Here is a 22,463-nt window from a genome sequence, read left to right as displayed (position 1 = left end):
ATCCACACGCGCTCTATGTTATCCAACTGCTGCGTCCATTCCTTACGCATTTGGGGCAGTTTACAGAGGGCCAATTAACCTACAAACCCGCGCATCTTTTGGGACGTGGGAGGAAACCGGAGCACCCGGAGGAACCCCACGCGATCACCCTACCACCGCGCCACCACATTTTGCTTCAAATCCCAACCCTCAGCTCTACTGTTAAACATATTGATCACTCTGTATACTGTCTCAGTGTATAGCTACTTTACACGTACTGTATCTGAGATGCTTATCTAAGATGTAGCTAAGTGCTTATTTCTTTCTGTTAGTTTAGAGACACAGCGTGGAAACAGGCCCTTTGGCCCACCGAATCCGCACCGACCAGCGATCCCCGCACATTAACAGAAGCCTACACACACTAGGGACAATTGGCACTTATACCAAGTATACAAGCCCAAGCCAATTAACCTACAAACCTGTGCGTCTTTGGAGTGTGGGAGGAAACCGAAGATCTTGGAGAAAACCCACATGGTCACAGGGAGAACGTACAGGCAGCTCCTGTAGTCGGGATGGAACCCGGGTCTCTGGCGCTGCAAGTGCTGTAAGGCAGCAACTCTACCGCTGCACCACCCGGCTGCCCAAGCTTATGTATAGTGATACTTGACCTGAACCCTATGCAAAAATGAATCTCATTGTACATGTGACAATAATATACCATTGAACCAAATCTACTCACCCCTTGGATTGACTAAAGGGCTGGAAGTGTGTATGATTGTCGGTAGCAAAGCCCCCAAGTCCAACTCAGTGAGAGCGAGCTCGTTCATGAAGTAGGGCAGCTGATGAAACAGACAAAATCAAAAGGACTGCTTAATTACACCAGCAGCGTTTAAAATAACTGTAGACATAATTTCCTATATTGGTTCATTGTCAATTAGATTTGTAGTTTATCACTGATGACCCATTTATATTTCCTCACAACGTCAGCATGGTAATATACCCTGAGATGCTTCACAAAACCATTATCAATCAATGTCTAAATGTTTATAGGGCGGCACAGTGGTGCAGCGGGTGGAGCTGCTGCTTCACAGCGTCAGAGACCTGGGCCTGATCACGACCTCGGGTGCTGTCTGTGTGGAGTTTGCGCGTTCTCCCTGTGACCGCGTGGGTTAACTCCGGGTGCTCTGGATTCCCGAACATCCCTAAGACGTGCGAGTTTGTAGGTTTGTCGGTCTCTGTAAATTGCCCCCTCGCGTGTGGGGAGCGGATGAGAAAGTGGGACAACATAGAACTAGTTTGTGATCAATGGTCAGCAGGGTATGAAGAAGGGTCTCGACCCAAAACGTCACCCATTCCTTCTCCCCAGAGATGCTGCCTGTCCCACTGAGTTACTCCAGCATTTCGTTGGCGTGTACTTTGTGGGCCGAAAGGTCTGTTGCCATGTCGTCTCTGAACTATCCATGTTCTCCAGATATGCTGCTTGGCCCGCTGAGTTACTCCAGGACGTCGTGCTGGGAATGCAAGTCTTCTTGGCATCGGGGGGCTGAAGATGATGGAAATATGTTCACTGCGGTGGTAGGCCAATCTCTGGCATCTAGATTGTTGCAGATTGTGTGGGTGTCTGGATAGCAAGGATAACTGTACTGCGCACAGAATAATGAGCACCTCGAGATGATAGCAGGTCATCTGCGTGATTTAAAGCTTTGGGCGAAGCAATGAGCTATGGAAAGAGAGTCTGCCAACTTTTTTACTGCAATCTGAAAGTCAAATAGTCCCAAACCACTCATCCAGTACTGACACGTCATCCGTTTCCCAGTCAGTAACGTATATCATGACAGATAGAAAACATTGCACAACGCGGATGATGTGAACAGGGCGAAACCAAGCGCAGGCTCGGCGATCGCTTCGCTGAACACCTGCGCTCGGTCCGCATTAACGCCACTGATCTCCCGGTGGCCCAGCACTTCAACTCCCCCTCCCATTCCCAGTCTGACCTCTCTGTCATGGGCCTCCTCCAGTGCCATAGTGAGGCCCGCCGGAAATTGGAGGAGCAGCACCTCATATTTCGCCTGGGCAGTTTGCGGCCCGGTGGTATGAACGTCGACTTCTCCAACTTCAGATAGCTCCTCTGTCCCTCCCTTCCCCTCCTCCTTCCCAGATCTCCCTCTATCTTCCTGTCTCCACCTATATCCTTCCTTTGTCCCACCCCCGACATCAGTCTGAAGAAGGGTCTCGACCCGAAACGTCACCCATTCCTTCTCTCCCGAGATGCTGCCTGACCTGCTGAGTTACTCCAGCATTTTGTGAATAAATCGATTTGTACCAGCATCTGCAGTTATTTTCTTATAATACTCTCTGATGTACAAACAAGGAACTGCAGATGCTGGTTTACCAAGGAAAGACACAAAATGCTGGAGTAACTCAGCAGGTCAGGCGGCATCACCGGAGAACATGGATCGGTGACGTTTCAGGTCGGGTCTCTTCTTCAGACTGTCTGATGATGGATTAAGGACTGCGGCAAAATTAGAAAGCAAGTTCATTGGACACAAAAGGAACTTCAGATCAGTGTTGGTCAAAAGACAAAGTGCCGGAGGGATTCAGTGGGTCGGGTAGCATCTGTGTTGGGAAAGGACAGGCAACGTTTCAGGTTGAGACCCTTCTTCAGACTGATTCAGACTCAATCATTTGCTGCTTTCCACCCTCTGCAAATTAATCACCCTTTTTTTTTGCTCTTGTCCAGTTCTGATGAAGAATGTTTGATCCAAAATATTGACTGTTTTAGTCTCTCCATTGATGCTATCTGACCTACTATGAATTTCCAACATGTTTTTGTTATATATTTAACGAGTCTCTTGCTGAATCTCAGAATGTTGCAATGCTTTGAGTCATGGAAACAGGCCCTTCAGCCCAACTTGCCCACACTGACCAACATGCCCCAGCTACACAAGTCCCACCTGCCTGTATTTGGCCCATATATTCCTCTAAATCTATCTTCTCCATGTAACTGTCTATATGCCTTTTAAAATGTTGTTAATCCTGGTTTGAGATTATTTATAATTATTTATAGTAATAATTATTTATAACAATCATTACCTGTCTAAATGTTTCTTAAACGTTGTGATAGTACCTGCCTCAACTACCTCCTCCGGCAGCTTGTTCCATACACCCACCACCCTTTGTGTAAAAATGTTGCCCCTCAGGTTCCTATTAAATCTTTTCCCCCTTACCTTAAACCTATGTCCTCTGGTTCTCGATTACCCTACTCTAGGTAAAGGACTGTGCATCTATTCCTCTCATGATTTCATACACCTCCATAAGATCCCCCCTCATCCTCCAACGCTCCTGGGAATAAAGTCCTAGCCTGCTCAACCTCTCCCTGTAGCTCAGGCGCTCGAGTCCTGGCGACACCCTCGTAAATCTTTGCTGTACCCTTTCCAGCTTTACAACAAAGGAAAATATTTTTGAAGTGTTGTCACTGTTGTAATGTAGAAAACATAGCAGTCAATTAGTTTGCAAACTGTGATATCATATCATATCATATCATATCATATATATACAGCCGGAAACAGGCCTTTTCGGCCCTCCAAGTCCGTGCCGCCCAGCGATCCCCGTACATTAACACTATCCTACACCCACTAGGGACAATTTTTTACATTTACCCAGCCAATTAACCTACATACCTGATGACCTGTTAAGATTTGACTGAGTGATAAATAGTGACTCAGGATCTAGGGATAACATCTGTTCTCTTTTACAGAGCCATGAAATCTTTTACTTTCTCCTGAAGGTGAAAATAGGCCCTTGAATAAACGTTGTGCAAGGCACATAACACATTCAGCACTGTAGTCATCCATAAATCATGCACTGATGCGTCAGCATGAAATTTAGTACTTAAGACTGAATTTGGAGTGAACTTGGACATTACACTTTTGACTGAGAGCTGAGATTGCTCTCACGGTTCTATTCACAGCACAGTGTTGCATTCAAATCACAGACTGGGGTGATTCAGTGGTTACGGGTGTCAGGGGTTACGGGGAGAAGGCAGGAGAATGGCGTTACGAGGGAGAGATAGATCAGCCATGATCGAATGGCGGAGTAGACTTGATGGGCCGAATGGCCTAATTCTGCGTCTAGAACCCGTGAGCAGTCAACTTTTCCACCTCTTTTACGTATATTTGTCCAGGAGGACAGATGGCAATCTTCCATGGACGTTACATTTTCAAGAAAGGTTACATCACTAATGTTTGTATGAACCTAGAGAGTGAGCAAACAGACAATTGGGTAGCAAAATCCCTAAACCTACTCTTGCCGTCACCCTTTGAGTATACTGTACACGTCATTTGCTGGGGGTTAGCTGAATATTAAACAAGGTAGGAATCGTATAACATTAATCAGGGCTAAAGTAATCAGAGTTAAAAGGCATTTGGATAGATACCATACATGTAGAGGAAAGGTTTAGAGAGATATGGGGCAAACGTGGGCAGGTGGGACCAGCATAGATGGGGCATCTCACTCAGCATGGGCGAGCTGGGCTGAAAGGCCTGTTTCTGTGCTTATGACTCTACAACTCGAAAAATAACAATGATAAAATTCAGAATATGGGCATCTTAGTCGGCATGGGCAAGTTGGGCCGAAGAGCCTGTTTCCATGCTGCATGATTCTGTGGCTCTAAGTGGTCTCCTAAACTTCCTTCAATTGCCCATTAGAGATAAGAGAGAGATTTGCTCAACTTCCCCAGCACTTCCCTCTGGAAGGCGACTGTCAAAGCCGCCACAGCCGAACATAAAAACAGCTTTTTTTCCACGAGTAGTAGCTCTACTCAACTACCAAAGGTCTGTCGTCTCTTTTTGCTCTGGTTTATTTCACTCACGTGTTTAAACTGTAATGTTGTATTCTTAATGTTTTCATGTTTTTTATGCTTTATTCTTCATTGTTTACTGTATGTCCGTGCTGTTACTTGCGAGCGGAGCACCAAAACACATTCCTTGTGTGTGTACATACTTGGCCAATAAACTCATTCATTAATTTATTCATTCATTCATTCTTTAATGGCCCTGCCATTTTCATCAGCGTTCGTGGCTATTCTGGAAGATGGTTTGGCTTTTAGCAGGGGTGGGATATACAAGAATCTTTGACCTGCTCTCGAGACACCTTCTCCCATCAGAAGGTATTTATTCACAAAATGCTGGAGTAACTCAGCAGGTCAGGCAGCATCTCAGGAGAGAAGGGATGGGCGACGTTTCGGGTCGAGACCCTTCTTCAGATGACCTCCCATCAGAAGGTCTCTGAACACAAGGTATTCATGCATCCAGTTGTCACTGATGATCAGAGGCATTCAGAAATAACAAAAAGGCATCCACATAATTTTAAAAAACCTTGAAAACCTTGAAAATAAATTTGAATTTTAATTCAAAAGAAAAAACCTTTTCTTTTGAATTAAAATTCAAATTTATTTTAAAACACTTTAATAATAAAAAAAATAACGTTAAAAAAACACCTTCACTTCATTATTTGGTTTAGTTTAGAGATACAGGGCAGATTCAGGCCCTTCGGCCCACCAAGTCCATGCCCACCAGTGATCTCGCACACTCGCTCTATCCTGCTCACCAAGGACAGTTTTTTGAAACAATTTTCACCAAAACCGATTAACCTGCAAACCTGCACGTCTTTGGAAGGTGGGAGGAAACCGGAGCATCCGGAGAAAACCTATGCGGTCACGGGAAGAATGTACAAACTCCGTACAGAGAGTAGCCGTAGTCATGATGGAACCCGGGTCTCTGGCGCTGTAAGGCAGCAACTCTACCATTGCACCACTGTACTGGCCCTTATTTAGTGACTATTTAGTGACTAGGTGACACTGTGCAATGGAGGGAGTATGGCTGCTTTTGATGTACATTGAATAACACTGATCTCCTGCTTAGAGCCACACCACAGAGAGTCACAGGATCATACAGCACAGAGACAGACCCTTCGGCCCAACTTTCCCATGCTAACCAGGATGTCCCGTCCACACTAGTCCTACCTGCCTGCGTTTGGCCCATATCCCTCTAAACCTTTCCCATCCATGTACCTGTCCAAATGTCTTTTAAACGGCGTTATGGTACCTGCCTCAGTTATGTTGTACGTACAAGACAACCATTCAGTCTGCTTACCCTGATTTTGCTTAATTTCTTCTGAATTTTGTTCGCCACGAGATCAGCCCAGTACTTTTCCCGCAAAAAGTCCCAGAAGATCCGTCCAATCAGTGCATTTATCCAGGACACGTGGGGCTCTCCGCTGCTCGGCATCTGAGGAGAAAATCCATGAGAGTTATACAGGAGCTAGACAGGTACAACAGCGGAACTCGTGAGTTTATGCAGGATAGCCAAGCTACGTTGCAACAGCAAGTAATTAAGAGAGAAAATGGACGAATACTCTTTTGAACGTCCATGGGTATCTGATAGAAAGCACAGTAACTGGTTGCATCATGGCCTAGTCCAGGAACTCAAACCTTCAGCAATGTAGAAGGCTACTGCGAACGGCAGATTCACCAATTCACCCAGTCCACCAATTCTTCATCAAATTTGCCAATTTTCCTTGGGTCCTAAGTTTAGTTTAGTTTAGTTTAGTTTAGAGATACAGGCCCCAGAGATACAGGAAACAGGCTCTTCGGTCCGCCGAGTCTGCACCAACCGGCAATCACCCCGTACACTAGCACTATGCTACACACTAGGGACAATTTTACAATTACCGACGCCAATTAACGTACAAACCTATACGCCTTTGGAGTGTGGGCGGAAACAGGAGCATCCTGAGAAAGCCCTTGCGGTCACAGGGAGGACGTACAAACTCCGTACAGACAGCAGCCATAGTCAGCATCGAACCCGGGATTCTGGCGCTGTAAGGCAGCAAATCTACCGCTGTACCACCGTGCCACCCGAAGGATTATCCACCTTAAACATACCCAATGACTTGGCTTCCACGGTCATCTTTTGCAATGAATTCTACTGATTCACCGCCTTCTGACTAAAGAAATTCCTCCTCATCTCCTTTCTAAAGGTACGTCCTTTTTATTCTAGGGCTGTGCCCTCTCATCCTAGACTCTCCCACTCCTGGCAACAAACATGTTGTGAGATGAACATGGGAGAAAATGTTCATTCTTACTGCTTTAAAAACATATCAAGCAAAAAAAGTCATAAATTTCTGAACGCAATGCAATGCTTTTGTTCAAATTAATTTGGGCGGCACGGTGGCGCAGCGTTAGAGTTGCTGCCTCACAGCGCCAGAGTCCCGGGTTCGATCCCGACTACGGGTGCTGTCTGTACGGAGTTTGTACGTTCTCCCCATAACCTGCGTGGGTTTTCTCCGGGATCTCCGGTTTTCTCCCACACTCCAAAGACGTACAGGTTCGCAGGTTAATTGGTTTGGTATGATTGTAAATTGTCCCGAGTGTGTGTAGCATAGTGTAAGTGTGCGGGGATCGCTGGTCGGCGCGGATTCGGTGGGCTAAAGGGCCTGTTTCCACACTGTAATCTCTAAACTTAAGGATGGATGTTTTCACTGTTTTCATATTTCAAGTGATGAAAATAAACCTTTCCACCCTAACCTGTACTTCCCTTGTACTTTGCTTCTTGTAGGTCAGTCAGCTCTTTGCTCTGCATTTAATCTCGGCTTTGCTGTGGGGCAAATGTTATTGCTTTCTATTTCAACATTGACAGCTGTCCCAGTGGAGAAATTAAACGGAAGCAGTTAAGTAATTTACCAAGATTGAGATCACGATTTCAATCCACACCAGATGAAACTGGATAATTGCTAAATCTTTGTCCTAGACCCTTTTTAATCATTCATTTTGGTGTTTCAACATAAATTAGGAAACGCTTCAGGTAAACAGGATTTAACACAAAATAAACAATACTCCTAAAATGCTCCTTGGTACAATTTGGCAACATTGACTAAATCTAATGTGCTGAATATTTTAATTTAATTTCGATTTGTAATTTATTTTACATGTTACCAGCAAGAGTAGGAGGAAGATTATTCCATTGTGTGACATATTGGAAATGCACTTCAGTCTTTATTTTTGCAAACAAACTGACTCAATAGATAACATTTGGTGGAAGGAACTGCAGATGCTGGTTTACACGGAAGACACAAAATGCTGGAGTAACTCAGCAGGTCGGGCAGTATCTCTGGAGAAAAGGAATAGGTGACGTTTCGGGTCGAGACCCTTCTTCAGACACAAATGATTAAAATTATGGAGATTATTCTTTATCCTCAGATAAAGGCACAACAATTATAGTCGTCCACAGTGTACAATAACAGTGCAAGATAAAGCCCAATAAAGTCCGATTAAAGATAATCCAAGGGTCGCCAATGTGGCAACTAGTAGGTCAGGACCACTCTCTAGTTGTTGATAGGATGGTTCAGTTGCTGGATAACAGATGGGAAGAAACTGTCCCTGAATCTGGAGGAGATCGATTTCACTGTTCTGTACCTCTTGCCTGATGGGAGAGGGGAGAAGAGGGAGTGACCGAGGTGAGACTGATCCTTGATAAATGCTGCTGAGCTTGCCGAGGCAGCGTGAACTGTAGATGGAGTCAATGGAAGGGAGGGATAAAGAATAATGAATGAAAGATTATCTCTTGACATCATCGTCTATATCTCTCGTTTCCCTTTCCCGCGACTTTCCGTCTGAAGAAGGGTCTCGACCCGAAACGTCACCCATTCCTTCTCTCCAGAGATGCTGCCTGCCCCGCTGAGTTACTCCAGCTTTTTGTGTCTATCTTCGGTTTAAACCAGCATCTGCAGTTCCTTCCGACACAATACTCTCAGTGAGTTATTTTGGGCAGGGGGTGGGGATGGTGATTCCAACTTAACTAAAGTCCGACTTAGGCAAGGGTTGGCGGAACGTAAGTCTTACATAAGACAGGGACTGCCTGCACTCTTCACCGACTTCTAACAGTTGTCCCGAGAGGAGGGTAAATCAGTTTGTATTTCACAGCCTTCTCTGCTGCAGTTGACCTGGGAGACCTGAATAAGAGCCTGCATTAAGTAACGTGAAAGCACGAGCAAGTACAACCTTTCAAAAGAGTGTGAGTGACAGCGTATCTATCTCCGACAAGTTACAAGCAATTGACCCCAGTTTAGTTTGCAGTAAATAATTCATCACAATGAATGTTTAATGCTCAGCCTTTGAGTCTGTCTTCCAACTGCTTTAATCATTGGAGCCGGAGGTACCAGAAGATGTTGGATGAGAACGGGAAGGAACAAGAGGCAACGTGGAGTATAAGACAATAACTGCAGATGCTGGTACAAATCGAAGGTATTTATTCACAATATGCTGGAGTAACTCAGCAGATCAGGCAGCATCTCGGGAGAGAAGGAATGGGCGACGTTTCGGGTCGAGACCCTTCTTCAGACTGATGTCAGGGGGGCGGGACAAAGGAAGGATATAGGTGGAGACAGGAAGATAGAGGGAGATCTGGGAAGGGGGAGGGGAAGAGAGGGACAGAGGAACTATCTAAAGTGGGAGAAGTCGATGTTCATACCACTGGGCTGCAAGCTGCCCAGGCGAAATATGAGGCGCTGTTCCTCCAATTTCCGGTGGGCCTCACTATGGCACTGGAGGAGGCCCATGACAGAGACTGGGAATGGGAGGGAGAGTTGAAGTGCTCGGCCACCGGGAGACCAGTTTGGCCAACGCGGACCGAGCGCAGGTGTTGAGCGAAGCGATCGCCGAGTCTGCGCTTGGTTTCGCCGATGTAAATAAGTTGACATCTGGAGCAGCGGATGCAATAGATGAGGTTGGAGGAGGTGCAGGTGAACCTCTGTCTCACCTGGAAAGACGGTTTTGGGCCCTTGATGGAGTTGAGGGGGGAGGTAAAGGGGCAGGTGTTGCATCTCGTGCGGTTGCAGGGGATACTCTTTGACATTCCTACCCTGGTGGAAAAGAAACATTTCCACTCTACGTTGCTTCTGCTGCTGTTGCTCTCCACGTTTCATTGCACTACCGTTTATTGTATATTTCCTTGCCTTGTTTGTCCTTCCCAGATGATGCATTATCACCATAACAAACTTAGACACAAAATGCTGGAGTAACTCAGCGGGACAGGCAGCATCTCGGGAGAGAAGGAATGGGTGACGTTTCGGGTCGAGACCCTTCTTCAGGCCATAACAAACTTATCTGGATTCAATTCCGTTTGCCATCTGTCTGCCGACCGGACCAGTCCACCGATGACTTCCTGCAGCATCTTCATTATCAACAGCACATAGAAACATAGAAAATAGGTGCAGGAGTAGGCCATTCGGCCCTTCGAGCCCGCACCGCCATTCAATATGATCATGGCTGATCATCCAGCTCAGTAACCTGTACCTGCCTTCTCTCCATACCCCCTGATCCCTTTAGCCATAAGGGCCACATCTAACTCCCTCTTAAATATAGCCAATGAACTGGCCTCAACTACCTTCTGCGGCAGAGAATTCCACAGACTCACCACTGTCTGTGAGAAGAAATGTTTTCTCATCTCGGTCCTAAAAGACTTCCCCCTTATCCTTAAGCTGTGACCCCTGGTTCTGGACTTCCCCAACATCGGGAACAATCTTCCCGCATCTAGCCTCTCCAACCCCTTAAGAATTTTATATGTTTCAATAAGGTCCCCCCTCAGTCTTCTAAATTCCAGCGAGTATAAGCCCAGTCTATCCAGTCTTTCTTCATATGAAAGTCCCGCCATCCCAGGGATCAATCTGGTGAACCTTCTCTGTACTCCCTCTAAGGCAAGAATGTCTTTCCTCAGATTAGGAGACCTGCACCGCCATTCAATATGATCATGGCTGATCATCCAGCACGGTGGCACAGCTGCAGCATCGCTGGCATTGTGAGGCAGCAGCTCTGGCACATGTGCCGCTGCGCTGCCCCTCAATACTGGAACAGGTGTCACTTAAACTTCTGCCGCCCTACCTGGTTCTTGGTGGGACTGCTGGCGGTGCTGTGGTTGGGGCTCAACAAAGGACTGCAGCCGTCTTCAACTATCAGCTTGGACATGTATCTGCTGTAGTCCAGAAGGATCTTCTGCTTGATGTTCCCAGCCAACTCCTTGGTTTTGAAGAGGGAGGGGAGATCTTCAGTGCTGTCCCTGTCACTGCTGCTGTCGCTGCAGGCCAATCGCCCAGACGGGCTGGAGCCAAGGTTTGATGCACCACCTGGAAAATAGTTTTGAATGTTATTTTGGGCAAAGGGCCACAAACTACCGATTTCTCACAGTTTCTCGAAGTAGTCACGGTGGCGTAGCGGTAGAGTTGCTGCCTTATAGCGAATGCAGCGCCGGAGACCCAAGTTCGATCCTGACTACGGGTGCTGTCTGTACGGAGTTTGTACGTTCTCCCCGTGACCTGCGTGGGTTTTTCTCCGAGATCTTCGGTTTCCTCCCACACTCCAAAGAGTACGGGTTTGTAGGTTAATTGGCTGGGTAAATGTATAAATTGTCCCTAGTGGGTGTAGGATGGTGTTAATGTGCGAGGATCGCTGGTCGGCGCAGACCCGGTGGGCGGAAGGGCCTTTTTCTGCGCTGTATCTCTAAACTAAACTAATGCACTGAAATATATGGAGTAGGAGGCAAATAAAAACATTTGTAAACCGGCATGCACGCAAAGCAACAGACGGGGTGTGCAACTGTTGTCTCCAATGACATTGGGAATGGTCAATTCTAAATTCAGTCATTGGACCTTTTTACACTGAATTGGACATCACAGTGCTTTACAGCGCCAGAGACCCAGGTTCGATCCTGACTACGTGTGCCGTCTGTGATCGCGTGGGTTTCCTCCGGGTGCTCCGGTTTCCGCCCACACTCCTAAGACGTTCAGCTTTGTGAGTTGACTGGTTTCTGTAAGTTGTTCCTAGTGTGTACGATAGTCCTAGTGTACGGGGTGATCGCTAGTTGGCGTGGGCTCGGTGGGCCAAAGGGCCTGCCTCCACGCCATATCTCCAACACTGGAACTAAAGCTAATAGCTTGCTGGTGGGGGATGGGAACTGAACCGCCACTGTGCCGCCCTACTTGGTACAGGGATGTGGTGCAAAGCAGGGTTTTACATGTGTGTGTCATGTGGAAACGGAAACAACTATTAGGAAGCAAAACGTTTCAAAGCACTAAAAACAAGTTACGCGTTTTCACAGTATTCCACACCCTAGTCGCAAAGTTTCTATCCATGCCCAAATCATAACAAGTGCAAATTTCATTACCTCTGCTGTGGTTCTGTCTGTCGTCTGATTGGACTCGAGAAGCCAAGAGGAAATATCTAAACCATTCTTCTTTTTCCCTTCCAGTTCTTCCAAAGAGGAAGAGTATGTTTTCTCGGCCTTCTCTGAGAGTTCTCAGCTGGAAGTCTTGGGGTGTGATTTCTGGGTCTTCAGTGTCGGAGTCAGTCTTGATTTTTCTATCTCCAGAACATCTAGATTTGATGGTCTCAGACTCGCAGAGGAAAATACAGATGGGATACTTTTTATTCCATATTCTCTTCTTAGCAAGGCCAAGTGGCACGAGAAAAACCTAACGGCAAAAGGAGAATTTCTTTATAAGCACATGCTGATACAAAAGACAGTTTAGTTTAGTTTAGTTTAGAGATACAGACCCACTGAGTTACTCCAGCACGTTGTGTTTTACTCAAGATACCAGCAAACTGCAGTCTCCATTTCTGTGCTCTTTATTGGGAACAGAACTTCCACTTTAGACTTTAGAGATACCGCGTGGAAACAGGCCCTTCGGCCTACTGAGTCCGTGCCGACCAGCGTTCCCCATACACTAACACTATCCTACGCACACCAGGGACAATTTTACCAAGCCGATTAGCTTGTACATACCGTTGCGTCTTTGGAGTGTGGGAGGAAACCAGAGCACGCGGGGAAAACCCACGTGGTCTCAGGGAGAACGTACAAACTCTGAACAGACAGCATCCGTAGTCAGGGTCAAACTCGGGCATCCGGAGCTGTAAGGCAGCAACTCTACCATTGCACCATCGTGCCACCCTTGATGCCTATTTCTTCTGCAGATCTTATCCAGTCATTTCCACCGTGGACTTTCCCAAATCATTTGAAACCCGAGGAAGTATTTTGCCAACTTTGCCCCGTTCTTTCAAGGTATAGCTTCAGTGTAGATGATCACAAGGGGGATAGATAGGGTGAATGCACAGTGTCTTTTACCTGGGGTAGGGGAATCAAACACAAGAGGGCGTTTGTTTTAGGTGAGATGGGTAAGAATTAAATACGAACCTGAGGAGCAACTTTTTCACTCAGAGGGTGATGGGATATAGAACGAGCTGCCAGAAGAGGCAGTTGAGGCAGGTACTAAAACAACATTTAAAAGGCACTTGGACAGGTACATGGATAGGAAAGGTTTAGTGAAATATTGACCAAATACAGGCAAATGGGACTAGCAAAGATGAGGATTGATGGCCAGCATGGATAAGTTGAACCTTTAACAGTCCCGTATGACAGTATGTCCCATAAACCATCCAATGCTAGGGTCCTAAATTTGTGGAGAAAGATCAGTTATTCTTTCTCCATAATAGAAACATAGAAACTTAGAAAATAGGTGCAGGAGGAGGCCATTCGGCCCTTCGAGCCAGCACCGCCATTCATTGTGATCATGGTTGATCATCCACAATCAGTAACCCGTGCCTGCCTTCTCCCCATATCCCTTGATTCCACTAGCCCCATGAGCTCTATCTAATGATGAGAGAATTTTTCTTCTCCTTCTAAAAAAAGACACGAGAAAGGGCTAATGGTCATCTTATGAATGGGACTGATCAGGGCAGAGGGACAGCAGTTGTACTGAGAAGAATCTAAAATGGAGAAGGTGGTGTCTTTTTTTCAGAGATACAGCGCGGAAACAGGCCCTTCGGCCCACCGGGTCCGCGCCGCCCAGCGATCCCTGCACATTAACACTATCCGACACACATTAGGGACAATTTTTACATTTGCCCATCCAATTAACCTACATACCTGTACGTCTTTGGAGTGTGGGAGGAAACGGAAGATCTCGGAGAAAACCCACGCAGGTCACGGGGAGAACGTACAAACTCCGTACAGACGGCACCCGTAGTCAGGATCGAACCTGAGTCTCCAGCGCTGCATTCCCTCTAAGGCAGCAACTCTACCGCTGCGCCACCGTGCCGCCGTCTTGTGGGTTGGAGGTTGGTCATTCATAAATCCATCATGGAATCCAGAAGAATTTGCTGCTCCCTACAATGTGGAACTTATGTCTGTGTGCAGTAGTGACAAGTAGTGTGGATGCATTTAAGGGAAACTTAAGATATGTATGAGGGAGAAAGAAATTGGAAATACTCCTGTTGATAGAGAGTTACATGAAGGAAGGCTGCAGAAGGTTTGTTTTGCATATCATGCAAGCACGGGATTAGTTAGTCAAATGACCAGAAATTCAATGTAACACCAACACTTCTGGCTTTAGATGATTAAACATAAGATTCTTCAATCTGGGATGCAGACTGTTAACACCAAGATGGTGGGATGACAGTGATATTTAAGAGACTTGTGGATGTGCACAAGTATATGCATGTGGATGGAGGGATATGGATCACGGGCAGGCAGAGGAGATTAGTTTAGCTTGGGATCATGTTCGGCACGGACATTGTGAGCCAAAGAGCCTGTTCCTGTGCTGTGCTGATCTATAAAAGGACACAAAGTGTTGGAGTAACTCAGCGGGACAGGCAGCATCTCTGGAGAACATGGATAGGTGACATTTCGGGTCGAGACCCTTCTTGAGACTCCAAACTTGAGTGTGAAGAAGGGTCTCAACCCAAAACGTCACCTATCCATGATCTCCAGAGATGCTGCCTGCAGACCTGCTGAGTTACGTCAGCATTTTGTTTCCTTTTGCGTATTAATCAGCATCTGCAATTTTTTGTTTCTACATTTTGTACTGTTCTGTCCTCAATGTTTTGAAGGAAAGCTTGGAAGCTCGTCTAAACTCATTCTCACCCACCTTGCCATCAGCGAGGTCACAGGAGCGATGGCTGATGAAGACCACATCGTGCTTGCCTTCGTCAAAGGTTGCACGCCGCGGCAGGTTGCTTCTTGGATACGAGAGCTTCAGGGCAGTTCCCTCGAGGGTCACAAAGACGGAGAAGGTCAGGGAGGGATGGTAGGTCTCAGGATTGTAGCTGTAGATCTCATTCATCCAGCCCTGCAAAGTGGAAGAGACGGAGAGATGGTTGGCTTCACTGTGAAACCTGCGGGAAAGTGGCTTCCCGTAAGTGGGACAAAATTGGCTCGGTGGTTCAGAGAAAAACATGCAGGCCCACCACCGATTACCCGCCAACTGGTGGTCCGGCACCTCCGCTAATGCTGACCATGCTGCCAGGGTCTTATCTGCCCGCACGTAATCCACATTCTTCCATAGGTAGACACAAAATGGCGGAGTAACTCAGCAGGTCAGGCAGCATCTCTGGAGAGAAGGAATGGGTGACGTTTCGGGTCGAGACCCTTTTCTTTCCAATCCATACTCTTCCATTCCCTGCTTGTCCAAGTGCTTATCTAAAAGCCTCTTAAACAACACCATTGCATCCCCCTTCACCACCGCCATCTCCCAGTGCGTTCCAGACAATGCAAAAACTTGCCCTGCACACCTTTAAACGTTGCCCCTCTCACCTGAAAGCAATGCCCTCTCATCTTTGAAATGTCTACCCTGGGAAGAAGGTTCTGACTGTCCACCCTCTCTATACCCTTGCTTATCCCAGAGTATCTTTGCTCCTTCCCTTTACCCTCCCCACATAACCAGCAACGTTGGACAGCACGGAGCGGTGGACGTCACCAACGGCCAGGCTTGGCCAGGCCGACCCTGCAATGCCACCAGGACAACGGGCTGTCATGGCCGGGCTAAGGACTCCACACCCATGACAACTGGGACTTGAAAATGGCGCCAAACCGTCTCAGTGTACGATTCCTACAAGCTTGTACTGTGTCTAAGACGTGCTTACGTACGGTGATACACGTAGTGAAGTGTATACAAAAAAATTTCACTGTACCTCGGTACATGTAACCAAGGTGGGTCACATGACAAGGGTGACCATGTGGAAAGGGTGCCCGAGAAGATTTACGAGAATGTTGCCATGACTCGAGGGCCTGAGCTGTAGGGAGAGGTTGAGCAGGCTAGGACTCTATTCCTTGGAGCTCAGGAGGACGAGGGGTGATCTTACAGAGGTGTACAAAATCATGAGAGGAATAGATCAGGTATGCACACAGAGTCTCTTCCCCAGAGTAGGGAAATCAAGAACCATAGGTTTTAGGTGAAGGGCGGGAAAATTTTAATAGGAATACGAGGGGTAACTTTTTCACACAAAGGGTGGTGGGTGGATGGAACGAGCTGCCAGAGGAGGTAGTTGGGGCAGGGACTATCGCAATGTTGAAGAAACACTTAGACAGGTACATGGATGGGACAGGTTTAGAGGGATATGGGCCAAACACAGACAGGTGGGACTAGTGTAGATTGGGACATGTTGGCCAGTGTGGGCAAGTTGGGCCGAAGGGCCTGTTTCCACACTGTATGACTACGACCACACAGTACTATTGAAATTATAAACAGTTCCATGGTCCAAATGAATCACTTGGCAATTGGAATATTCGGCTGTGGATGTGTGATGACTAAAATCTGAACGATCTTTCGTACAAAGGGGAAAATGGAGCATTGGGAGGTTGAAGGCCTTAAAAAGTTATCTCTGCTTTATCAAGCTTAAGTGCTTTCAAGTAATTGCACAGTGCCGGCCAAGGATGCTTTCTTCTATTCCAAGCTGCTGATAACATATTGAGGGAGGAATTCAATTAAGACCGTCGTGCGGAACAGCCTGCCGTGAAGAAATGTCTGATTCATCAGCAGCTCCACTTGTATCCCGATCAAAAAAAAATCTAACACGAGATTTAATTAAGGTAGACACAAAATGCTGGAGTAACTCAGCGGGTCAGGCAGCATCTCTGGAGAGAAGGAATGGGTGACGTTTCGGGTCGAGACCCTTCTTCAGACTGAGAGAAGAAGGTTCTCGACCTGAAACATCACCCATTCCTTCACTCCAGAGATGCTGCCCGTCCCGCTGAGTTACTCCAGCATTTTGTGTCTACCTTCGATTTAAACCAGCATCTGCAGTTTTCTTTCCTACAAGATTTAATTATTTTAGCTGAAGTTTGTTATGATCCAAGGGTAAAACTCAGGTTGTAATGGTTGATAGCACCCTCGCCTCGAAAAGGATTGTGGAATAAACCTCTGGTGCCAAACAGTCATACACTGCTGTGGGTGATAGTGAATTGTTAACATTAATATTGCTTTCCAGTTTGTGGTTAGTGCTGAACAGAAACTCTAGTCGAGCTGCCACATGATTACTGAGAGTGTCGGGGTGTTCCAGACTGAATAATCCTTCACCTGACTGCCCAACGCTTCTCCACCGCAAGGTACATGGCAAGAATAAGATGGGTCCCAGAGGAGTACAGATAGACGTATAGATATGTTCAGTTTAGCTTAGCTTACAGAAACGGTGCGGAAATAGGCCCTGCGGCTCACCGAGTCCGTGCCGCCCAGCAATCCCACACACCTGGGACAATTTATACTGAAGCCAATTAACCTACACACCCTGCACGTCTTTGGAGTGCGGGACGAAACCTGGAGAATACCCACGCAGGTCACGGGGAGAACATACAAACTCTGTACAGACAATAGCCATAGTCAGGATCGAACCCGGGTCTCTGGTCGGTGAGGACTCGGTGGGCCGAAGGGCCTGTTTCCATGCTGTATCTCTAAAACTAAACTAAACTGAATGTACCTCTTGGCAACTCTTGTGTACTGTATCAGGGTAATCTATTATTCCAACACTCTTGCACTTAAGTATGATTGTATTTATGGGCAATAGGATTTTTACTGAAATATATGTAAAGAATTGCACTGTACTGTACCGAGTTAAATTTAGTTTAATGTAATTTTGGAGATAGATACAGTGTGGAAACAGGCCCTTCAGCCCACGAGTCCTCTCCGAACAGCAATCATCCTTACACTAGTTCCTCACACTAGTTCCTTGCACTATCCTACACATGCTATGGACAATTTATACTGAGGCCAATTAACCGACAAACCTGCAAGGCTTTGGAGTGTGGGAGGAAACGGGAACACCCGGAGAAAACCCACGCGGTCTCAGGGATAAAGTGCAAGCTCCGTACGTGTGGTCAGGATGGAACCCGGGTCTCTGGCGCTGTAAGGCAGCAACTCTACCGCTGCGCCTACATGTGACAATAAACTACCACTGAACCGTTGAGATATTGTGATTATACCAGCAGGCCCCATAGCAGAAGCGTCCACGTCGCGGGGCTGGAAACTGGAAGCGTCCTGAGCTAATTCTGCTACCACCATCGTCTACTGTACAAGCGATGGCTTCCACTGATTGTCGCCAGAAACTTGCACCCTTTTCAGGACGGACGAATGTCTAAAGAAGGGTCTCGACTCGAAACGTCAACCATTCCTTCTCTCCTGAGATGCTGCCTGACCTGCTGAGTTACTCCAGCATTTTGTGAATAAATCGGACGAATGTAACATTTGAAACCTAGATGATGGACCCGAAAGGAAAAGATTATACCAACATGCATATGAACCAAACATTTATGGGGAGGGGGGGGGGGGGGGAGGAGGATCTATTTTGCTGTCTTAACGCTTCAGATATGCCCATGAGCAATTACAAAAATGTTCACCTTCACGACTTCAGGGTCCTTGGGTTCTCTCATGATGCTGTCTGGTTGAATCTGCTGCTGGCTGCGGAGAGCTGCACACGCGTGTTGCGATCGCCTGGGCGTGTGTAGTGAGATGATCAGCAGCCCAGCCATGAAGCCGCAGGCGAGGCCGAGGTAGAGGCCGGAGAGGAAGGCGGGCAAGGGGAAGACCAGGTAGCTGTAGGCGAGGGTGGCGAAGCACGCCAGCGCTTTGCTCGGCACTTTGGGGGGAGACTGCGGGGTGAAGGAGGTGCCCCTGGGGCTGGAGGCCGGCGGTCCCTGGCCGCACAGTGCGCGGTCTTCTCTGGGCTTTGTCTCCACGATTTGGAGCAGGTCTCCAAAGGAACAGATCTCGTAGTAGTCGTCAGCCCCGCCGGACGGGCATTGCCCCCTCTGCTTGCCCTCCACCTCGCCGCGCCTTCCTGGTGGTGACCTGTGCGCGCTGTTGGCCGGTCTGTCGCCCTCCTTCCTCTCCGCTTTCAGCATGTCCGCTGTTAACCTTGTGGTCTTGCTGGCCGCCCCACCGTGGCTGCACAGGTCCCAGCCAGTGGGGCTGGGGGTGTCGGCGGTCCACGCGTTACAGTGCGGTGGTCTGAACCTGCCGCTGCCGCCGCCGCCCTCGTCCCCCATCATCTTGCTCAGCATGTTCAGGGGCTCCTGCATGGCCTCCGACAGTTTCCTCCGCGTGTCCTCCAGCCTGGCCTCCACGTCTTCGGCGACTTTGAAGAAGCTGGCCTGGCCCTCGGTGGGCGAGCGCTGGGGCGATGGTGGCGCTGTCTTGCAGTCACCGCCCCTGCCCCTGCCCTGCCTGGGCTGTGTCAGGGTCAGCTGCCGCCACAGGTGCACGTTCAGCTTCGAGTCCGACTTGGACTGCGCGACCTCGGGCCCTTGGCGGGAAACGTCGGTGGAGATGGACTTGACCAGGTTGACCAAGGGCTTGGGCTTGAGGGAGGACGAGTCCATGCACTCCATCTCGGTGGACAGGGACTTGACCAGGCTGAGGAAAGGGGTCGATTCCGAGGAACTGGAGGAGCTGAGCGAAGAGGACATGGGGGATGACATGGAGTGGAAAAACAGCTCGCCAAAGAAGCCAGAAACAGAGGGGGACGAAGGCAGAGATGAAGTTGGCAACGCCAGGCTTGGGCACTCCAGCGGAAAGTGAACGTTCACTTCTGATACTCCTTCCTTCTCCACCGACGAGGTTCCTCCGCCGTGCCCTCTCCCCACTGAAGAGGGTGGTTCCCGTTCTTCTAAGTTCGCCCAGTCCTCACTGTTCGCCGGTGATGTGAGATGGATGACGATCCCTCTGCCCTGGGGAGCGATGGGTTTTGTGCCTTGTTTCTGGGTGGTTTCTTCTGCTTCGGATGCGACTGGGGGCTTGGAAGTGTTTCCCAGCAGTTCCCCATCCTGTTCCCCCTCTCTCAGATCCGCCATGGTTTATGGCTTGAAGACTGATCAACGTGTCTGCAAAGATAAATTGCAATCGATGTTATAACAAGATCATGCCACTCTTAATGTCCTAAATAACTAATTAGTACTCTAATTAGTACGGTTTTGGCGAGAATGCAGGAGAATGGGATTGAGAGGGAAAGATACATCAGCCATGATTGAATGGCAGTGTAGACTTGATGGGCTGAGTGGCCTTATTCTGCTCCTTGAACTTATAAATTTATAAAGAGAAGTAGCAACATAGGTGCAAGTGTAGGCCGTTCGGCCCTTCGAGCCAGCACCACCATTCAATATGATCACGGCTGATTATTCAAAATCAGTAACCCATGTCTGGGTATTCCGGGATATCCGGAATATCTGGGATGGTGCAATTCAACCTGGACATTTAGATAGATCTGAGAAAGGATGTAAAAAAGTGGAAGCAATTGTGAAGCCAGGGAAACCTGAAAGGTTTAGAAGAATAAGAATAAGAAGAAGTTATAGGAGAAGAATTAGGCTATTCAGTCCATCAAGTCTACTCCGCCATTCAATCATGGCTGATTTATCTTTCCCTCCTAACCCCATTCTCCTGTCTTCTCCCCATAACCCCTGGCACCCGTACTAATCAAGAATCTATCTATCTCTCCCTTAAAAATATCCTTTGACTTGGACTTCACAGCCTTCTGTGGCATTTACAATCACCGGCACAGTGGCACAGCGGTAGAGCTGCTGCCTTTCAGCGCCAGAGACCCGGGTTCGATCCTGACTACGGGTGGTGTCTTTACGGAGTTGGTACGTTCTCTCTGTGAACGTGTGGATTTTCTCCCGGTGCTCCGGTTTCCTCCCACACTCCAAAGACACGCAGGTCAACAGGTTAATGGGCTCAATTGGGTTAATTCCCCTTCTAAGAAGACCCGCCAACCAGCAGGTGCTCATTGTCGAGGATGGAGAAAGCTTCAAGGCAGCAAATTGGGAATCTTGGGAACGTCCACTCCAGATAAATGGAGGCCCCTGACAAATACAGGTGGCTTGGAACAAGCTGGAACATCAAAATTCATGGGCATTGTACCAAAAACTAATAGAAACCATTAATTAAAATCAGCATCAAAGCTAATTTTCACCAGCCAAATCATTCATTCATGACTAATGGTTTTTTCTTCATGCAATTTTGATTGATTTTATTCCCCAGTTAACTAGCAAGAGAATAAAATACGGCATTCCACTAACATTGCTGCTTTTTGTCATCATACAAACAGATTTATGCCAGTGAGATTTCATATATTAAGTGGGAGTGGGGAGTAGTTGCTGCAGAATCCTAATGTTTACCATTCTTTCAGTGTTTAGTTTAATTTAGTATAGAGATACAGCACGGAAACAGGCCCTTCTGCCCACCGAGTCCGCACCGACCAACGATCCATGCACATTAACACTATCCTACACACACTGGGGACAATTTACACTTATAACAAGCCAATTAACCTACTAACAATAGACAATAGACGATAGGTGCAGGAGGAGGCCATTCGGCCCTTTGAGCCAGCACCGCCATTCAATGTGATCATGGCTGATCATTCTCAATCAGTACCCCGTTCCTGCCTTCTCCCCATACCCCCTGACTCCACTATCCTTAAGAGCTCTATCTAGCTCTCTCTTGAATGCATTCAGAGAATTGGCCTCCACTGCCTTCTGAGGCAGAGAATTCCACAGATTCACAACTCTCTGACTGAAAAAGTTTTTCCTCATCTCAGTTCTAAAACTGTGGCCCCTTGTTCTGGACTCCCCCAACAGGCTTGTTCTGGACTCCAAACCTGTACGTCTTTGGAGTGTGGGAGGAAGCTGGAGATCTCGGGGAAAATCCACGCGAGTCACGGGGAGAACGTACAAACTACTTATAGACAGCACCCGTAGCCAGGATCGAACCCGGGTCTTTGGCGCTGTTAGCGCTGTAAGCCAGCAACTCTACCGCTGCGCCGCTCAGTGACATAGAGAAGAATATTTGTTTAAGCTTTTTGTTCTTCTTTTGGTTCAATTTCAATTTCTCAGTTATACTGGAGTGGGAGGCAGGTGACTGTGGTAGAGTTGTATCCATATATCTAACTCATCGCATTTATCCCTGTTATAAAATTCTAATATTTTTTAATTGAGACAATACAAACATGGCAAATGATTTCATTTCATGTAGGCTGCTGTGACATAAAATTACATGGGATGCATAGGGCGGCACAGTGGCGCAGCGGTAGAGTTGCTGCCTTACAATGCTTACAGCGCCAGAGACCCGGGTTCGATCCTGACTACGGGGTGCTGTCCGTACGGAGCTTGTACGTT

General features: G+C 47.6%; 1 protein-coding gene across 5 annotated transcripts in view; it reads right to left on the bottom strand.

The window, feature by feature from the left end:
* The window catches only part of tex2l (testis expressed 2, like), a 68,161-nt gene that overhangs the window by 17,472 nt on the left and 28,226 nt on the right, over positions 1-22,463 (bottom strand). For all 5 annotated transcript variants that reach the window (XM_078417671.1, XM_078417670.1, XM_078417674.1 and 2 more), the window contains 6 exons: positions 18,693-20,174; positions 14,953-15,153; positions 12,195-12,501; positions 10,916-11,157; positions 6,132-6,266; positions 719-818 (listed from right to left, as the gene is read on the bottom strand). In XM_078417671.1, the coding sequence (XP_078273797.1) occupies positions 719-818; positions 6,132-6,266; positions 10,916-11,157; positions 12,195-12,501; positions 14,953-15,153; positions 18,693-20,144 (2,437 nt within the window). In that variant the 5' untranslated portion in view covers positions 20,145-20,174. The remainder of the gene's footprint in view (positions 1-718; positions 819-6,131; positions 6,267-10,915; positions 11,158-12,194; positions 12,502-14,952; positions 15,154-18,692; positions 20,175-22,463) is intronic.

Source organism: Rhinoraja longicauda, chromosome 21 (assembly GCF_053455715.1).
Source record: "Rhinoraja longicauda isolate Sanriku21f chromosome 21, sRhiLon1.1, whole genome shotgun sequence".
Classification (NCBI taxonomy): domain Eukaryota; kingdom Metazoa; phylum Chordata; class Chondrichthyes; order Rajiformes; family Arhynchobatidae; genus Rhinoraja; species Rhinoraja longicauda.
Note: the sequence above shows the minus strand (reverse complement) of the source record. Positions and strands in the feature narration are given on the sequence as shown.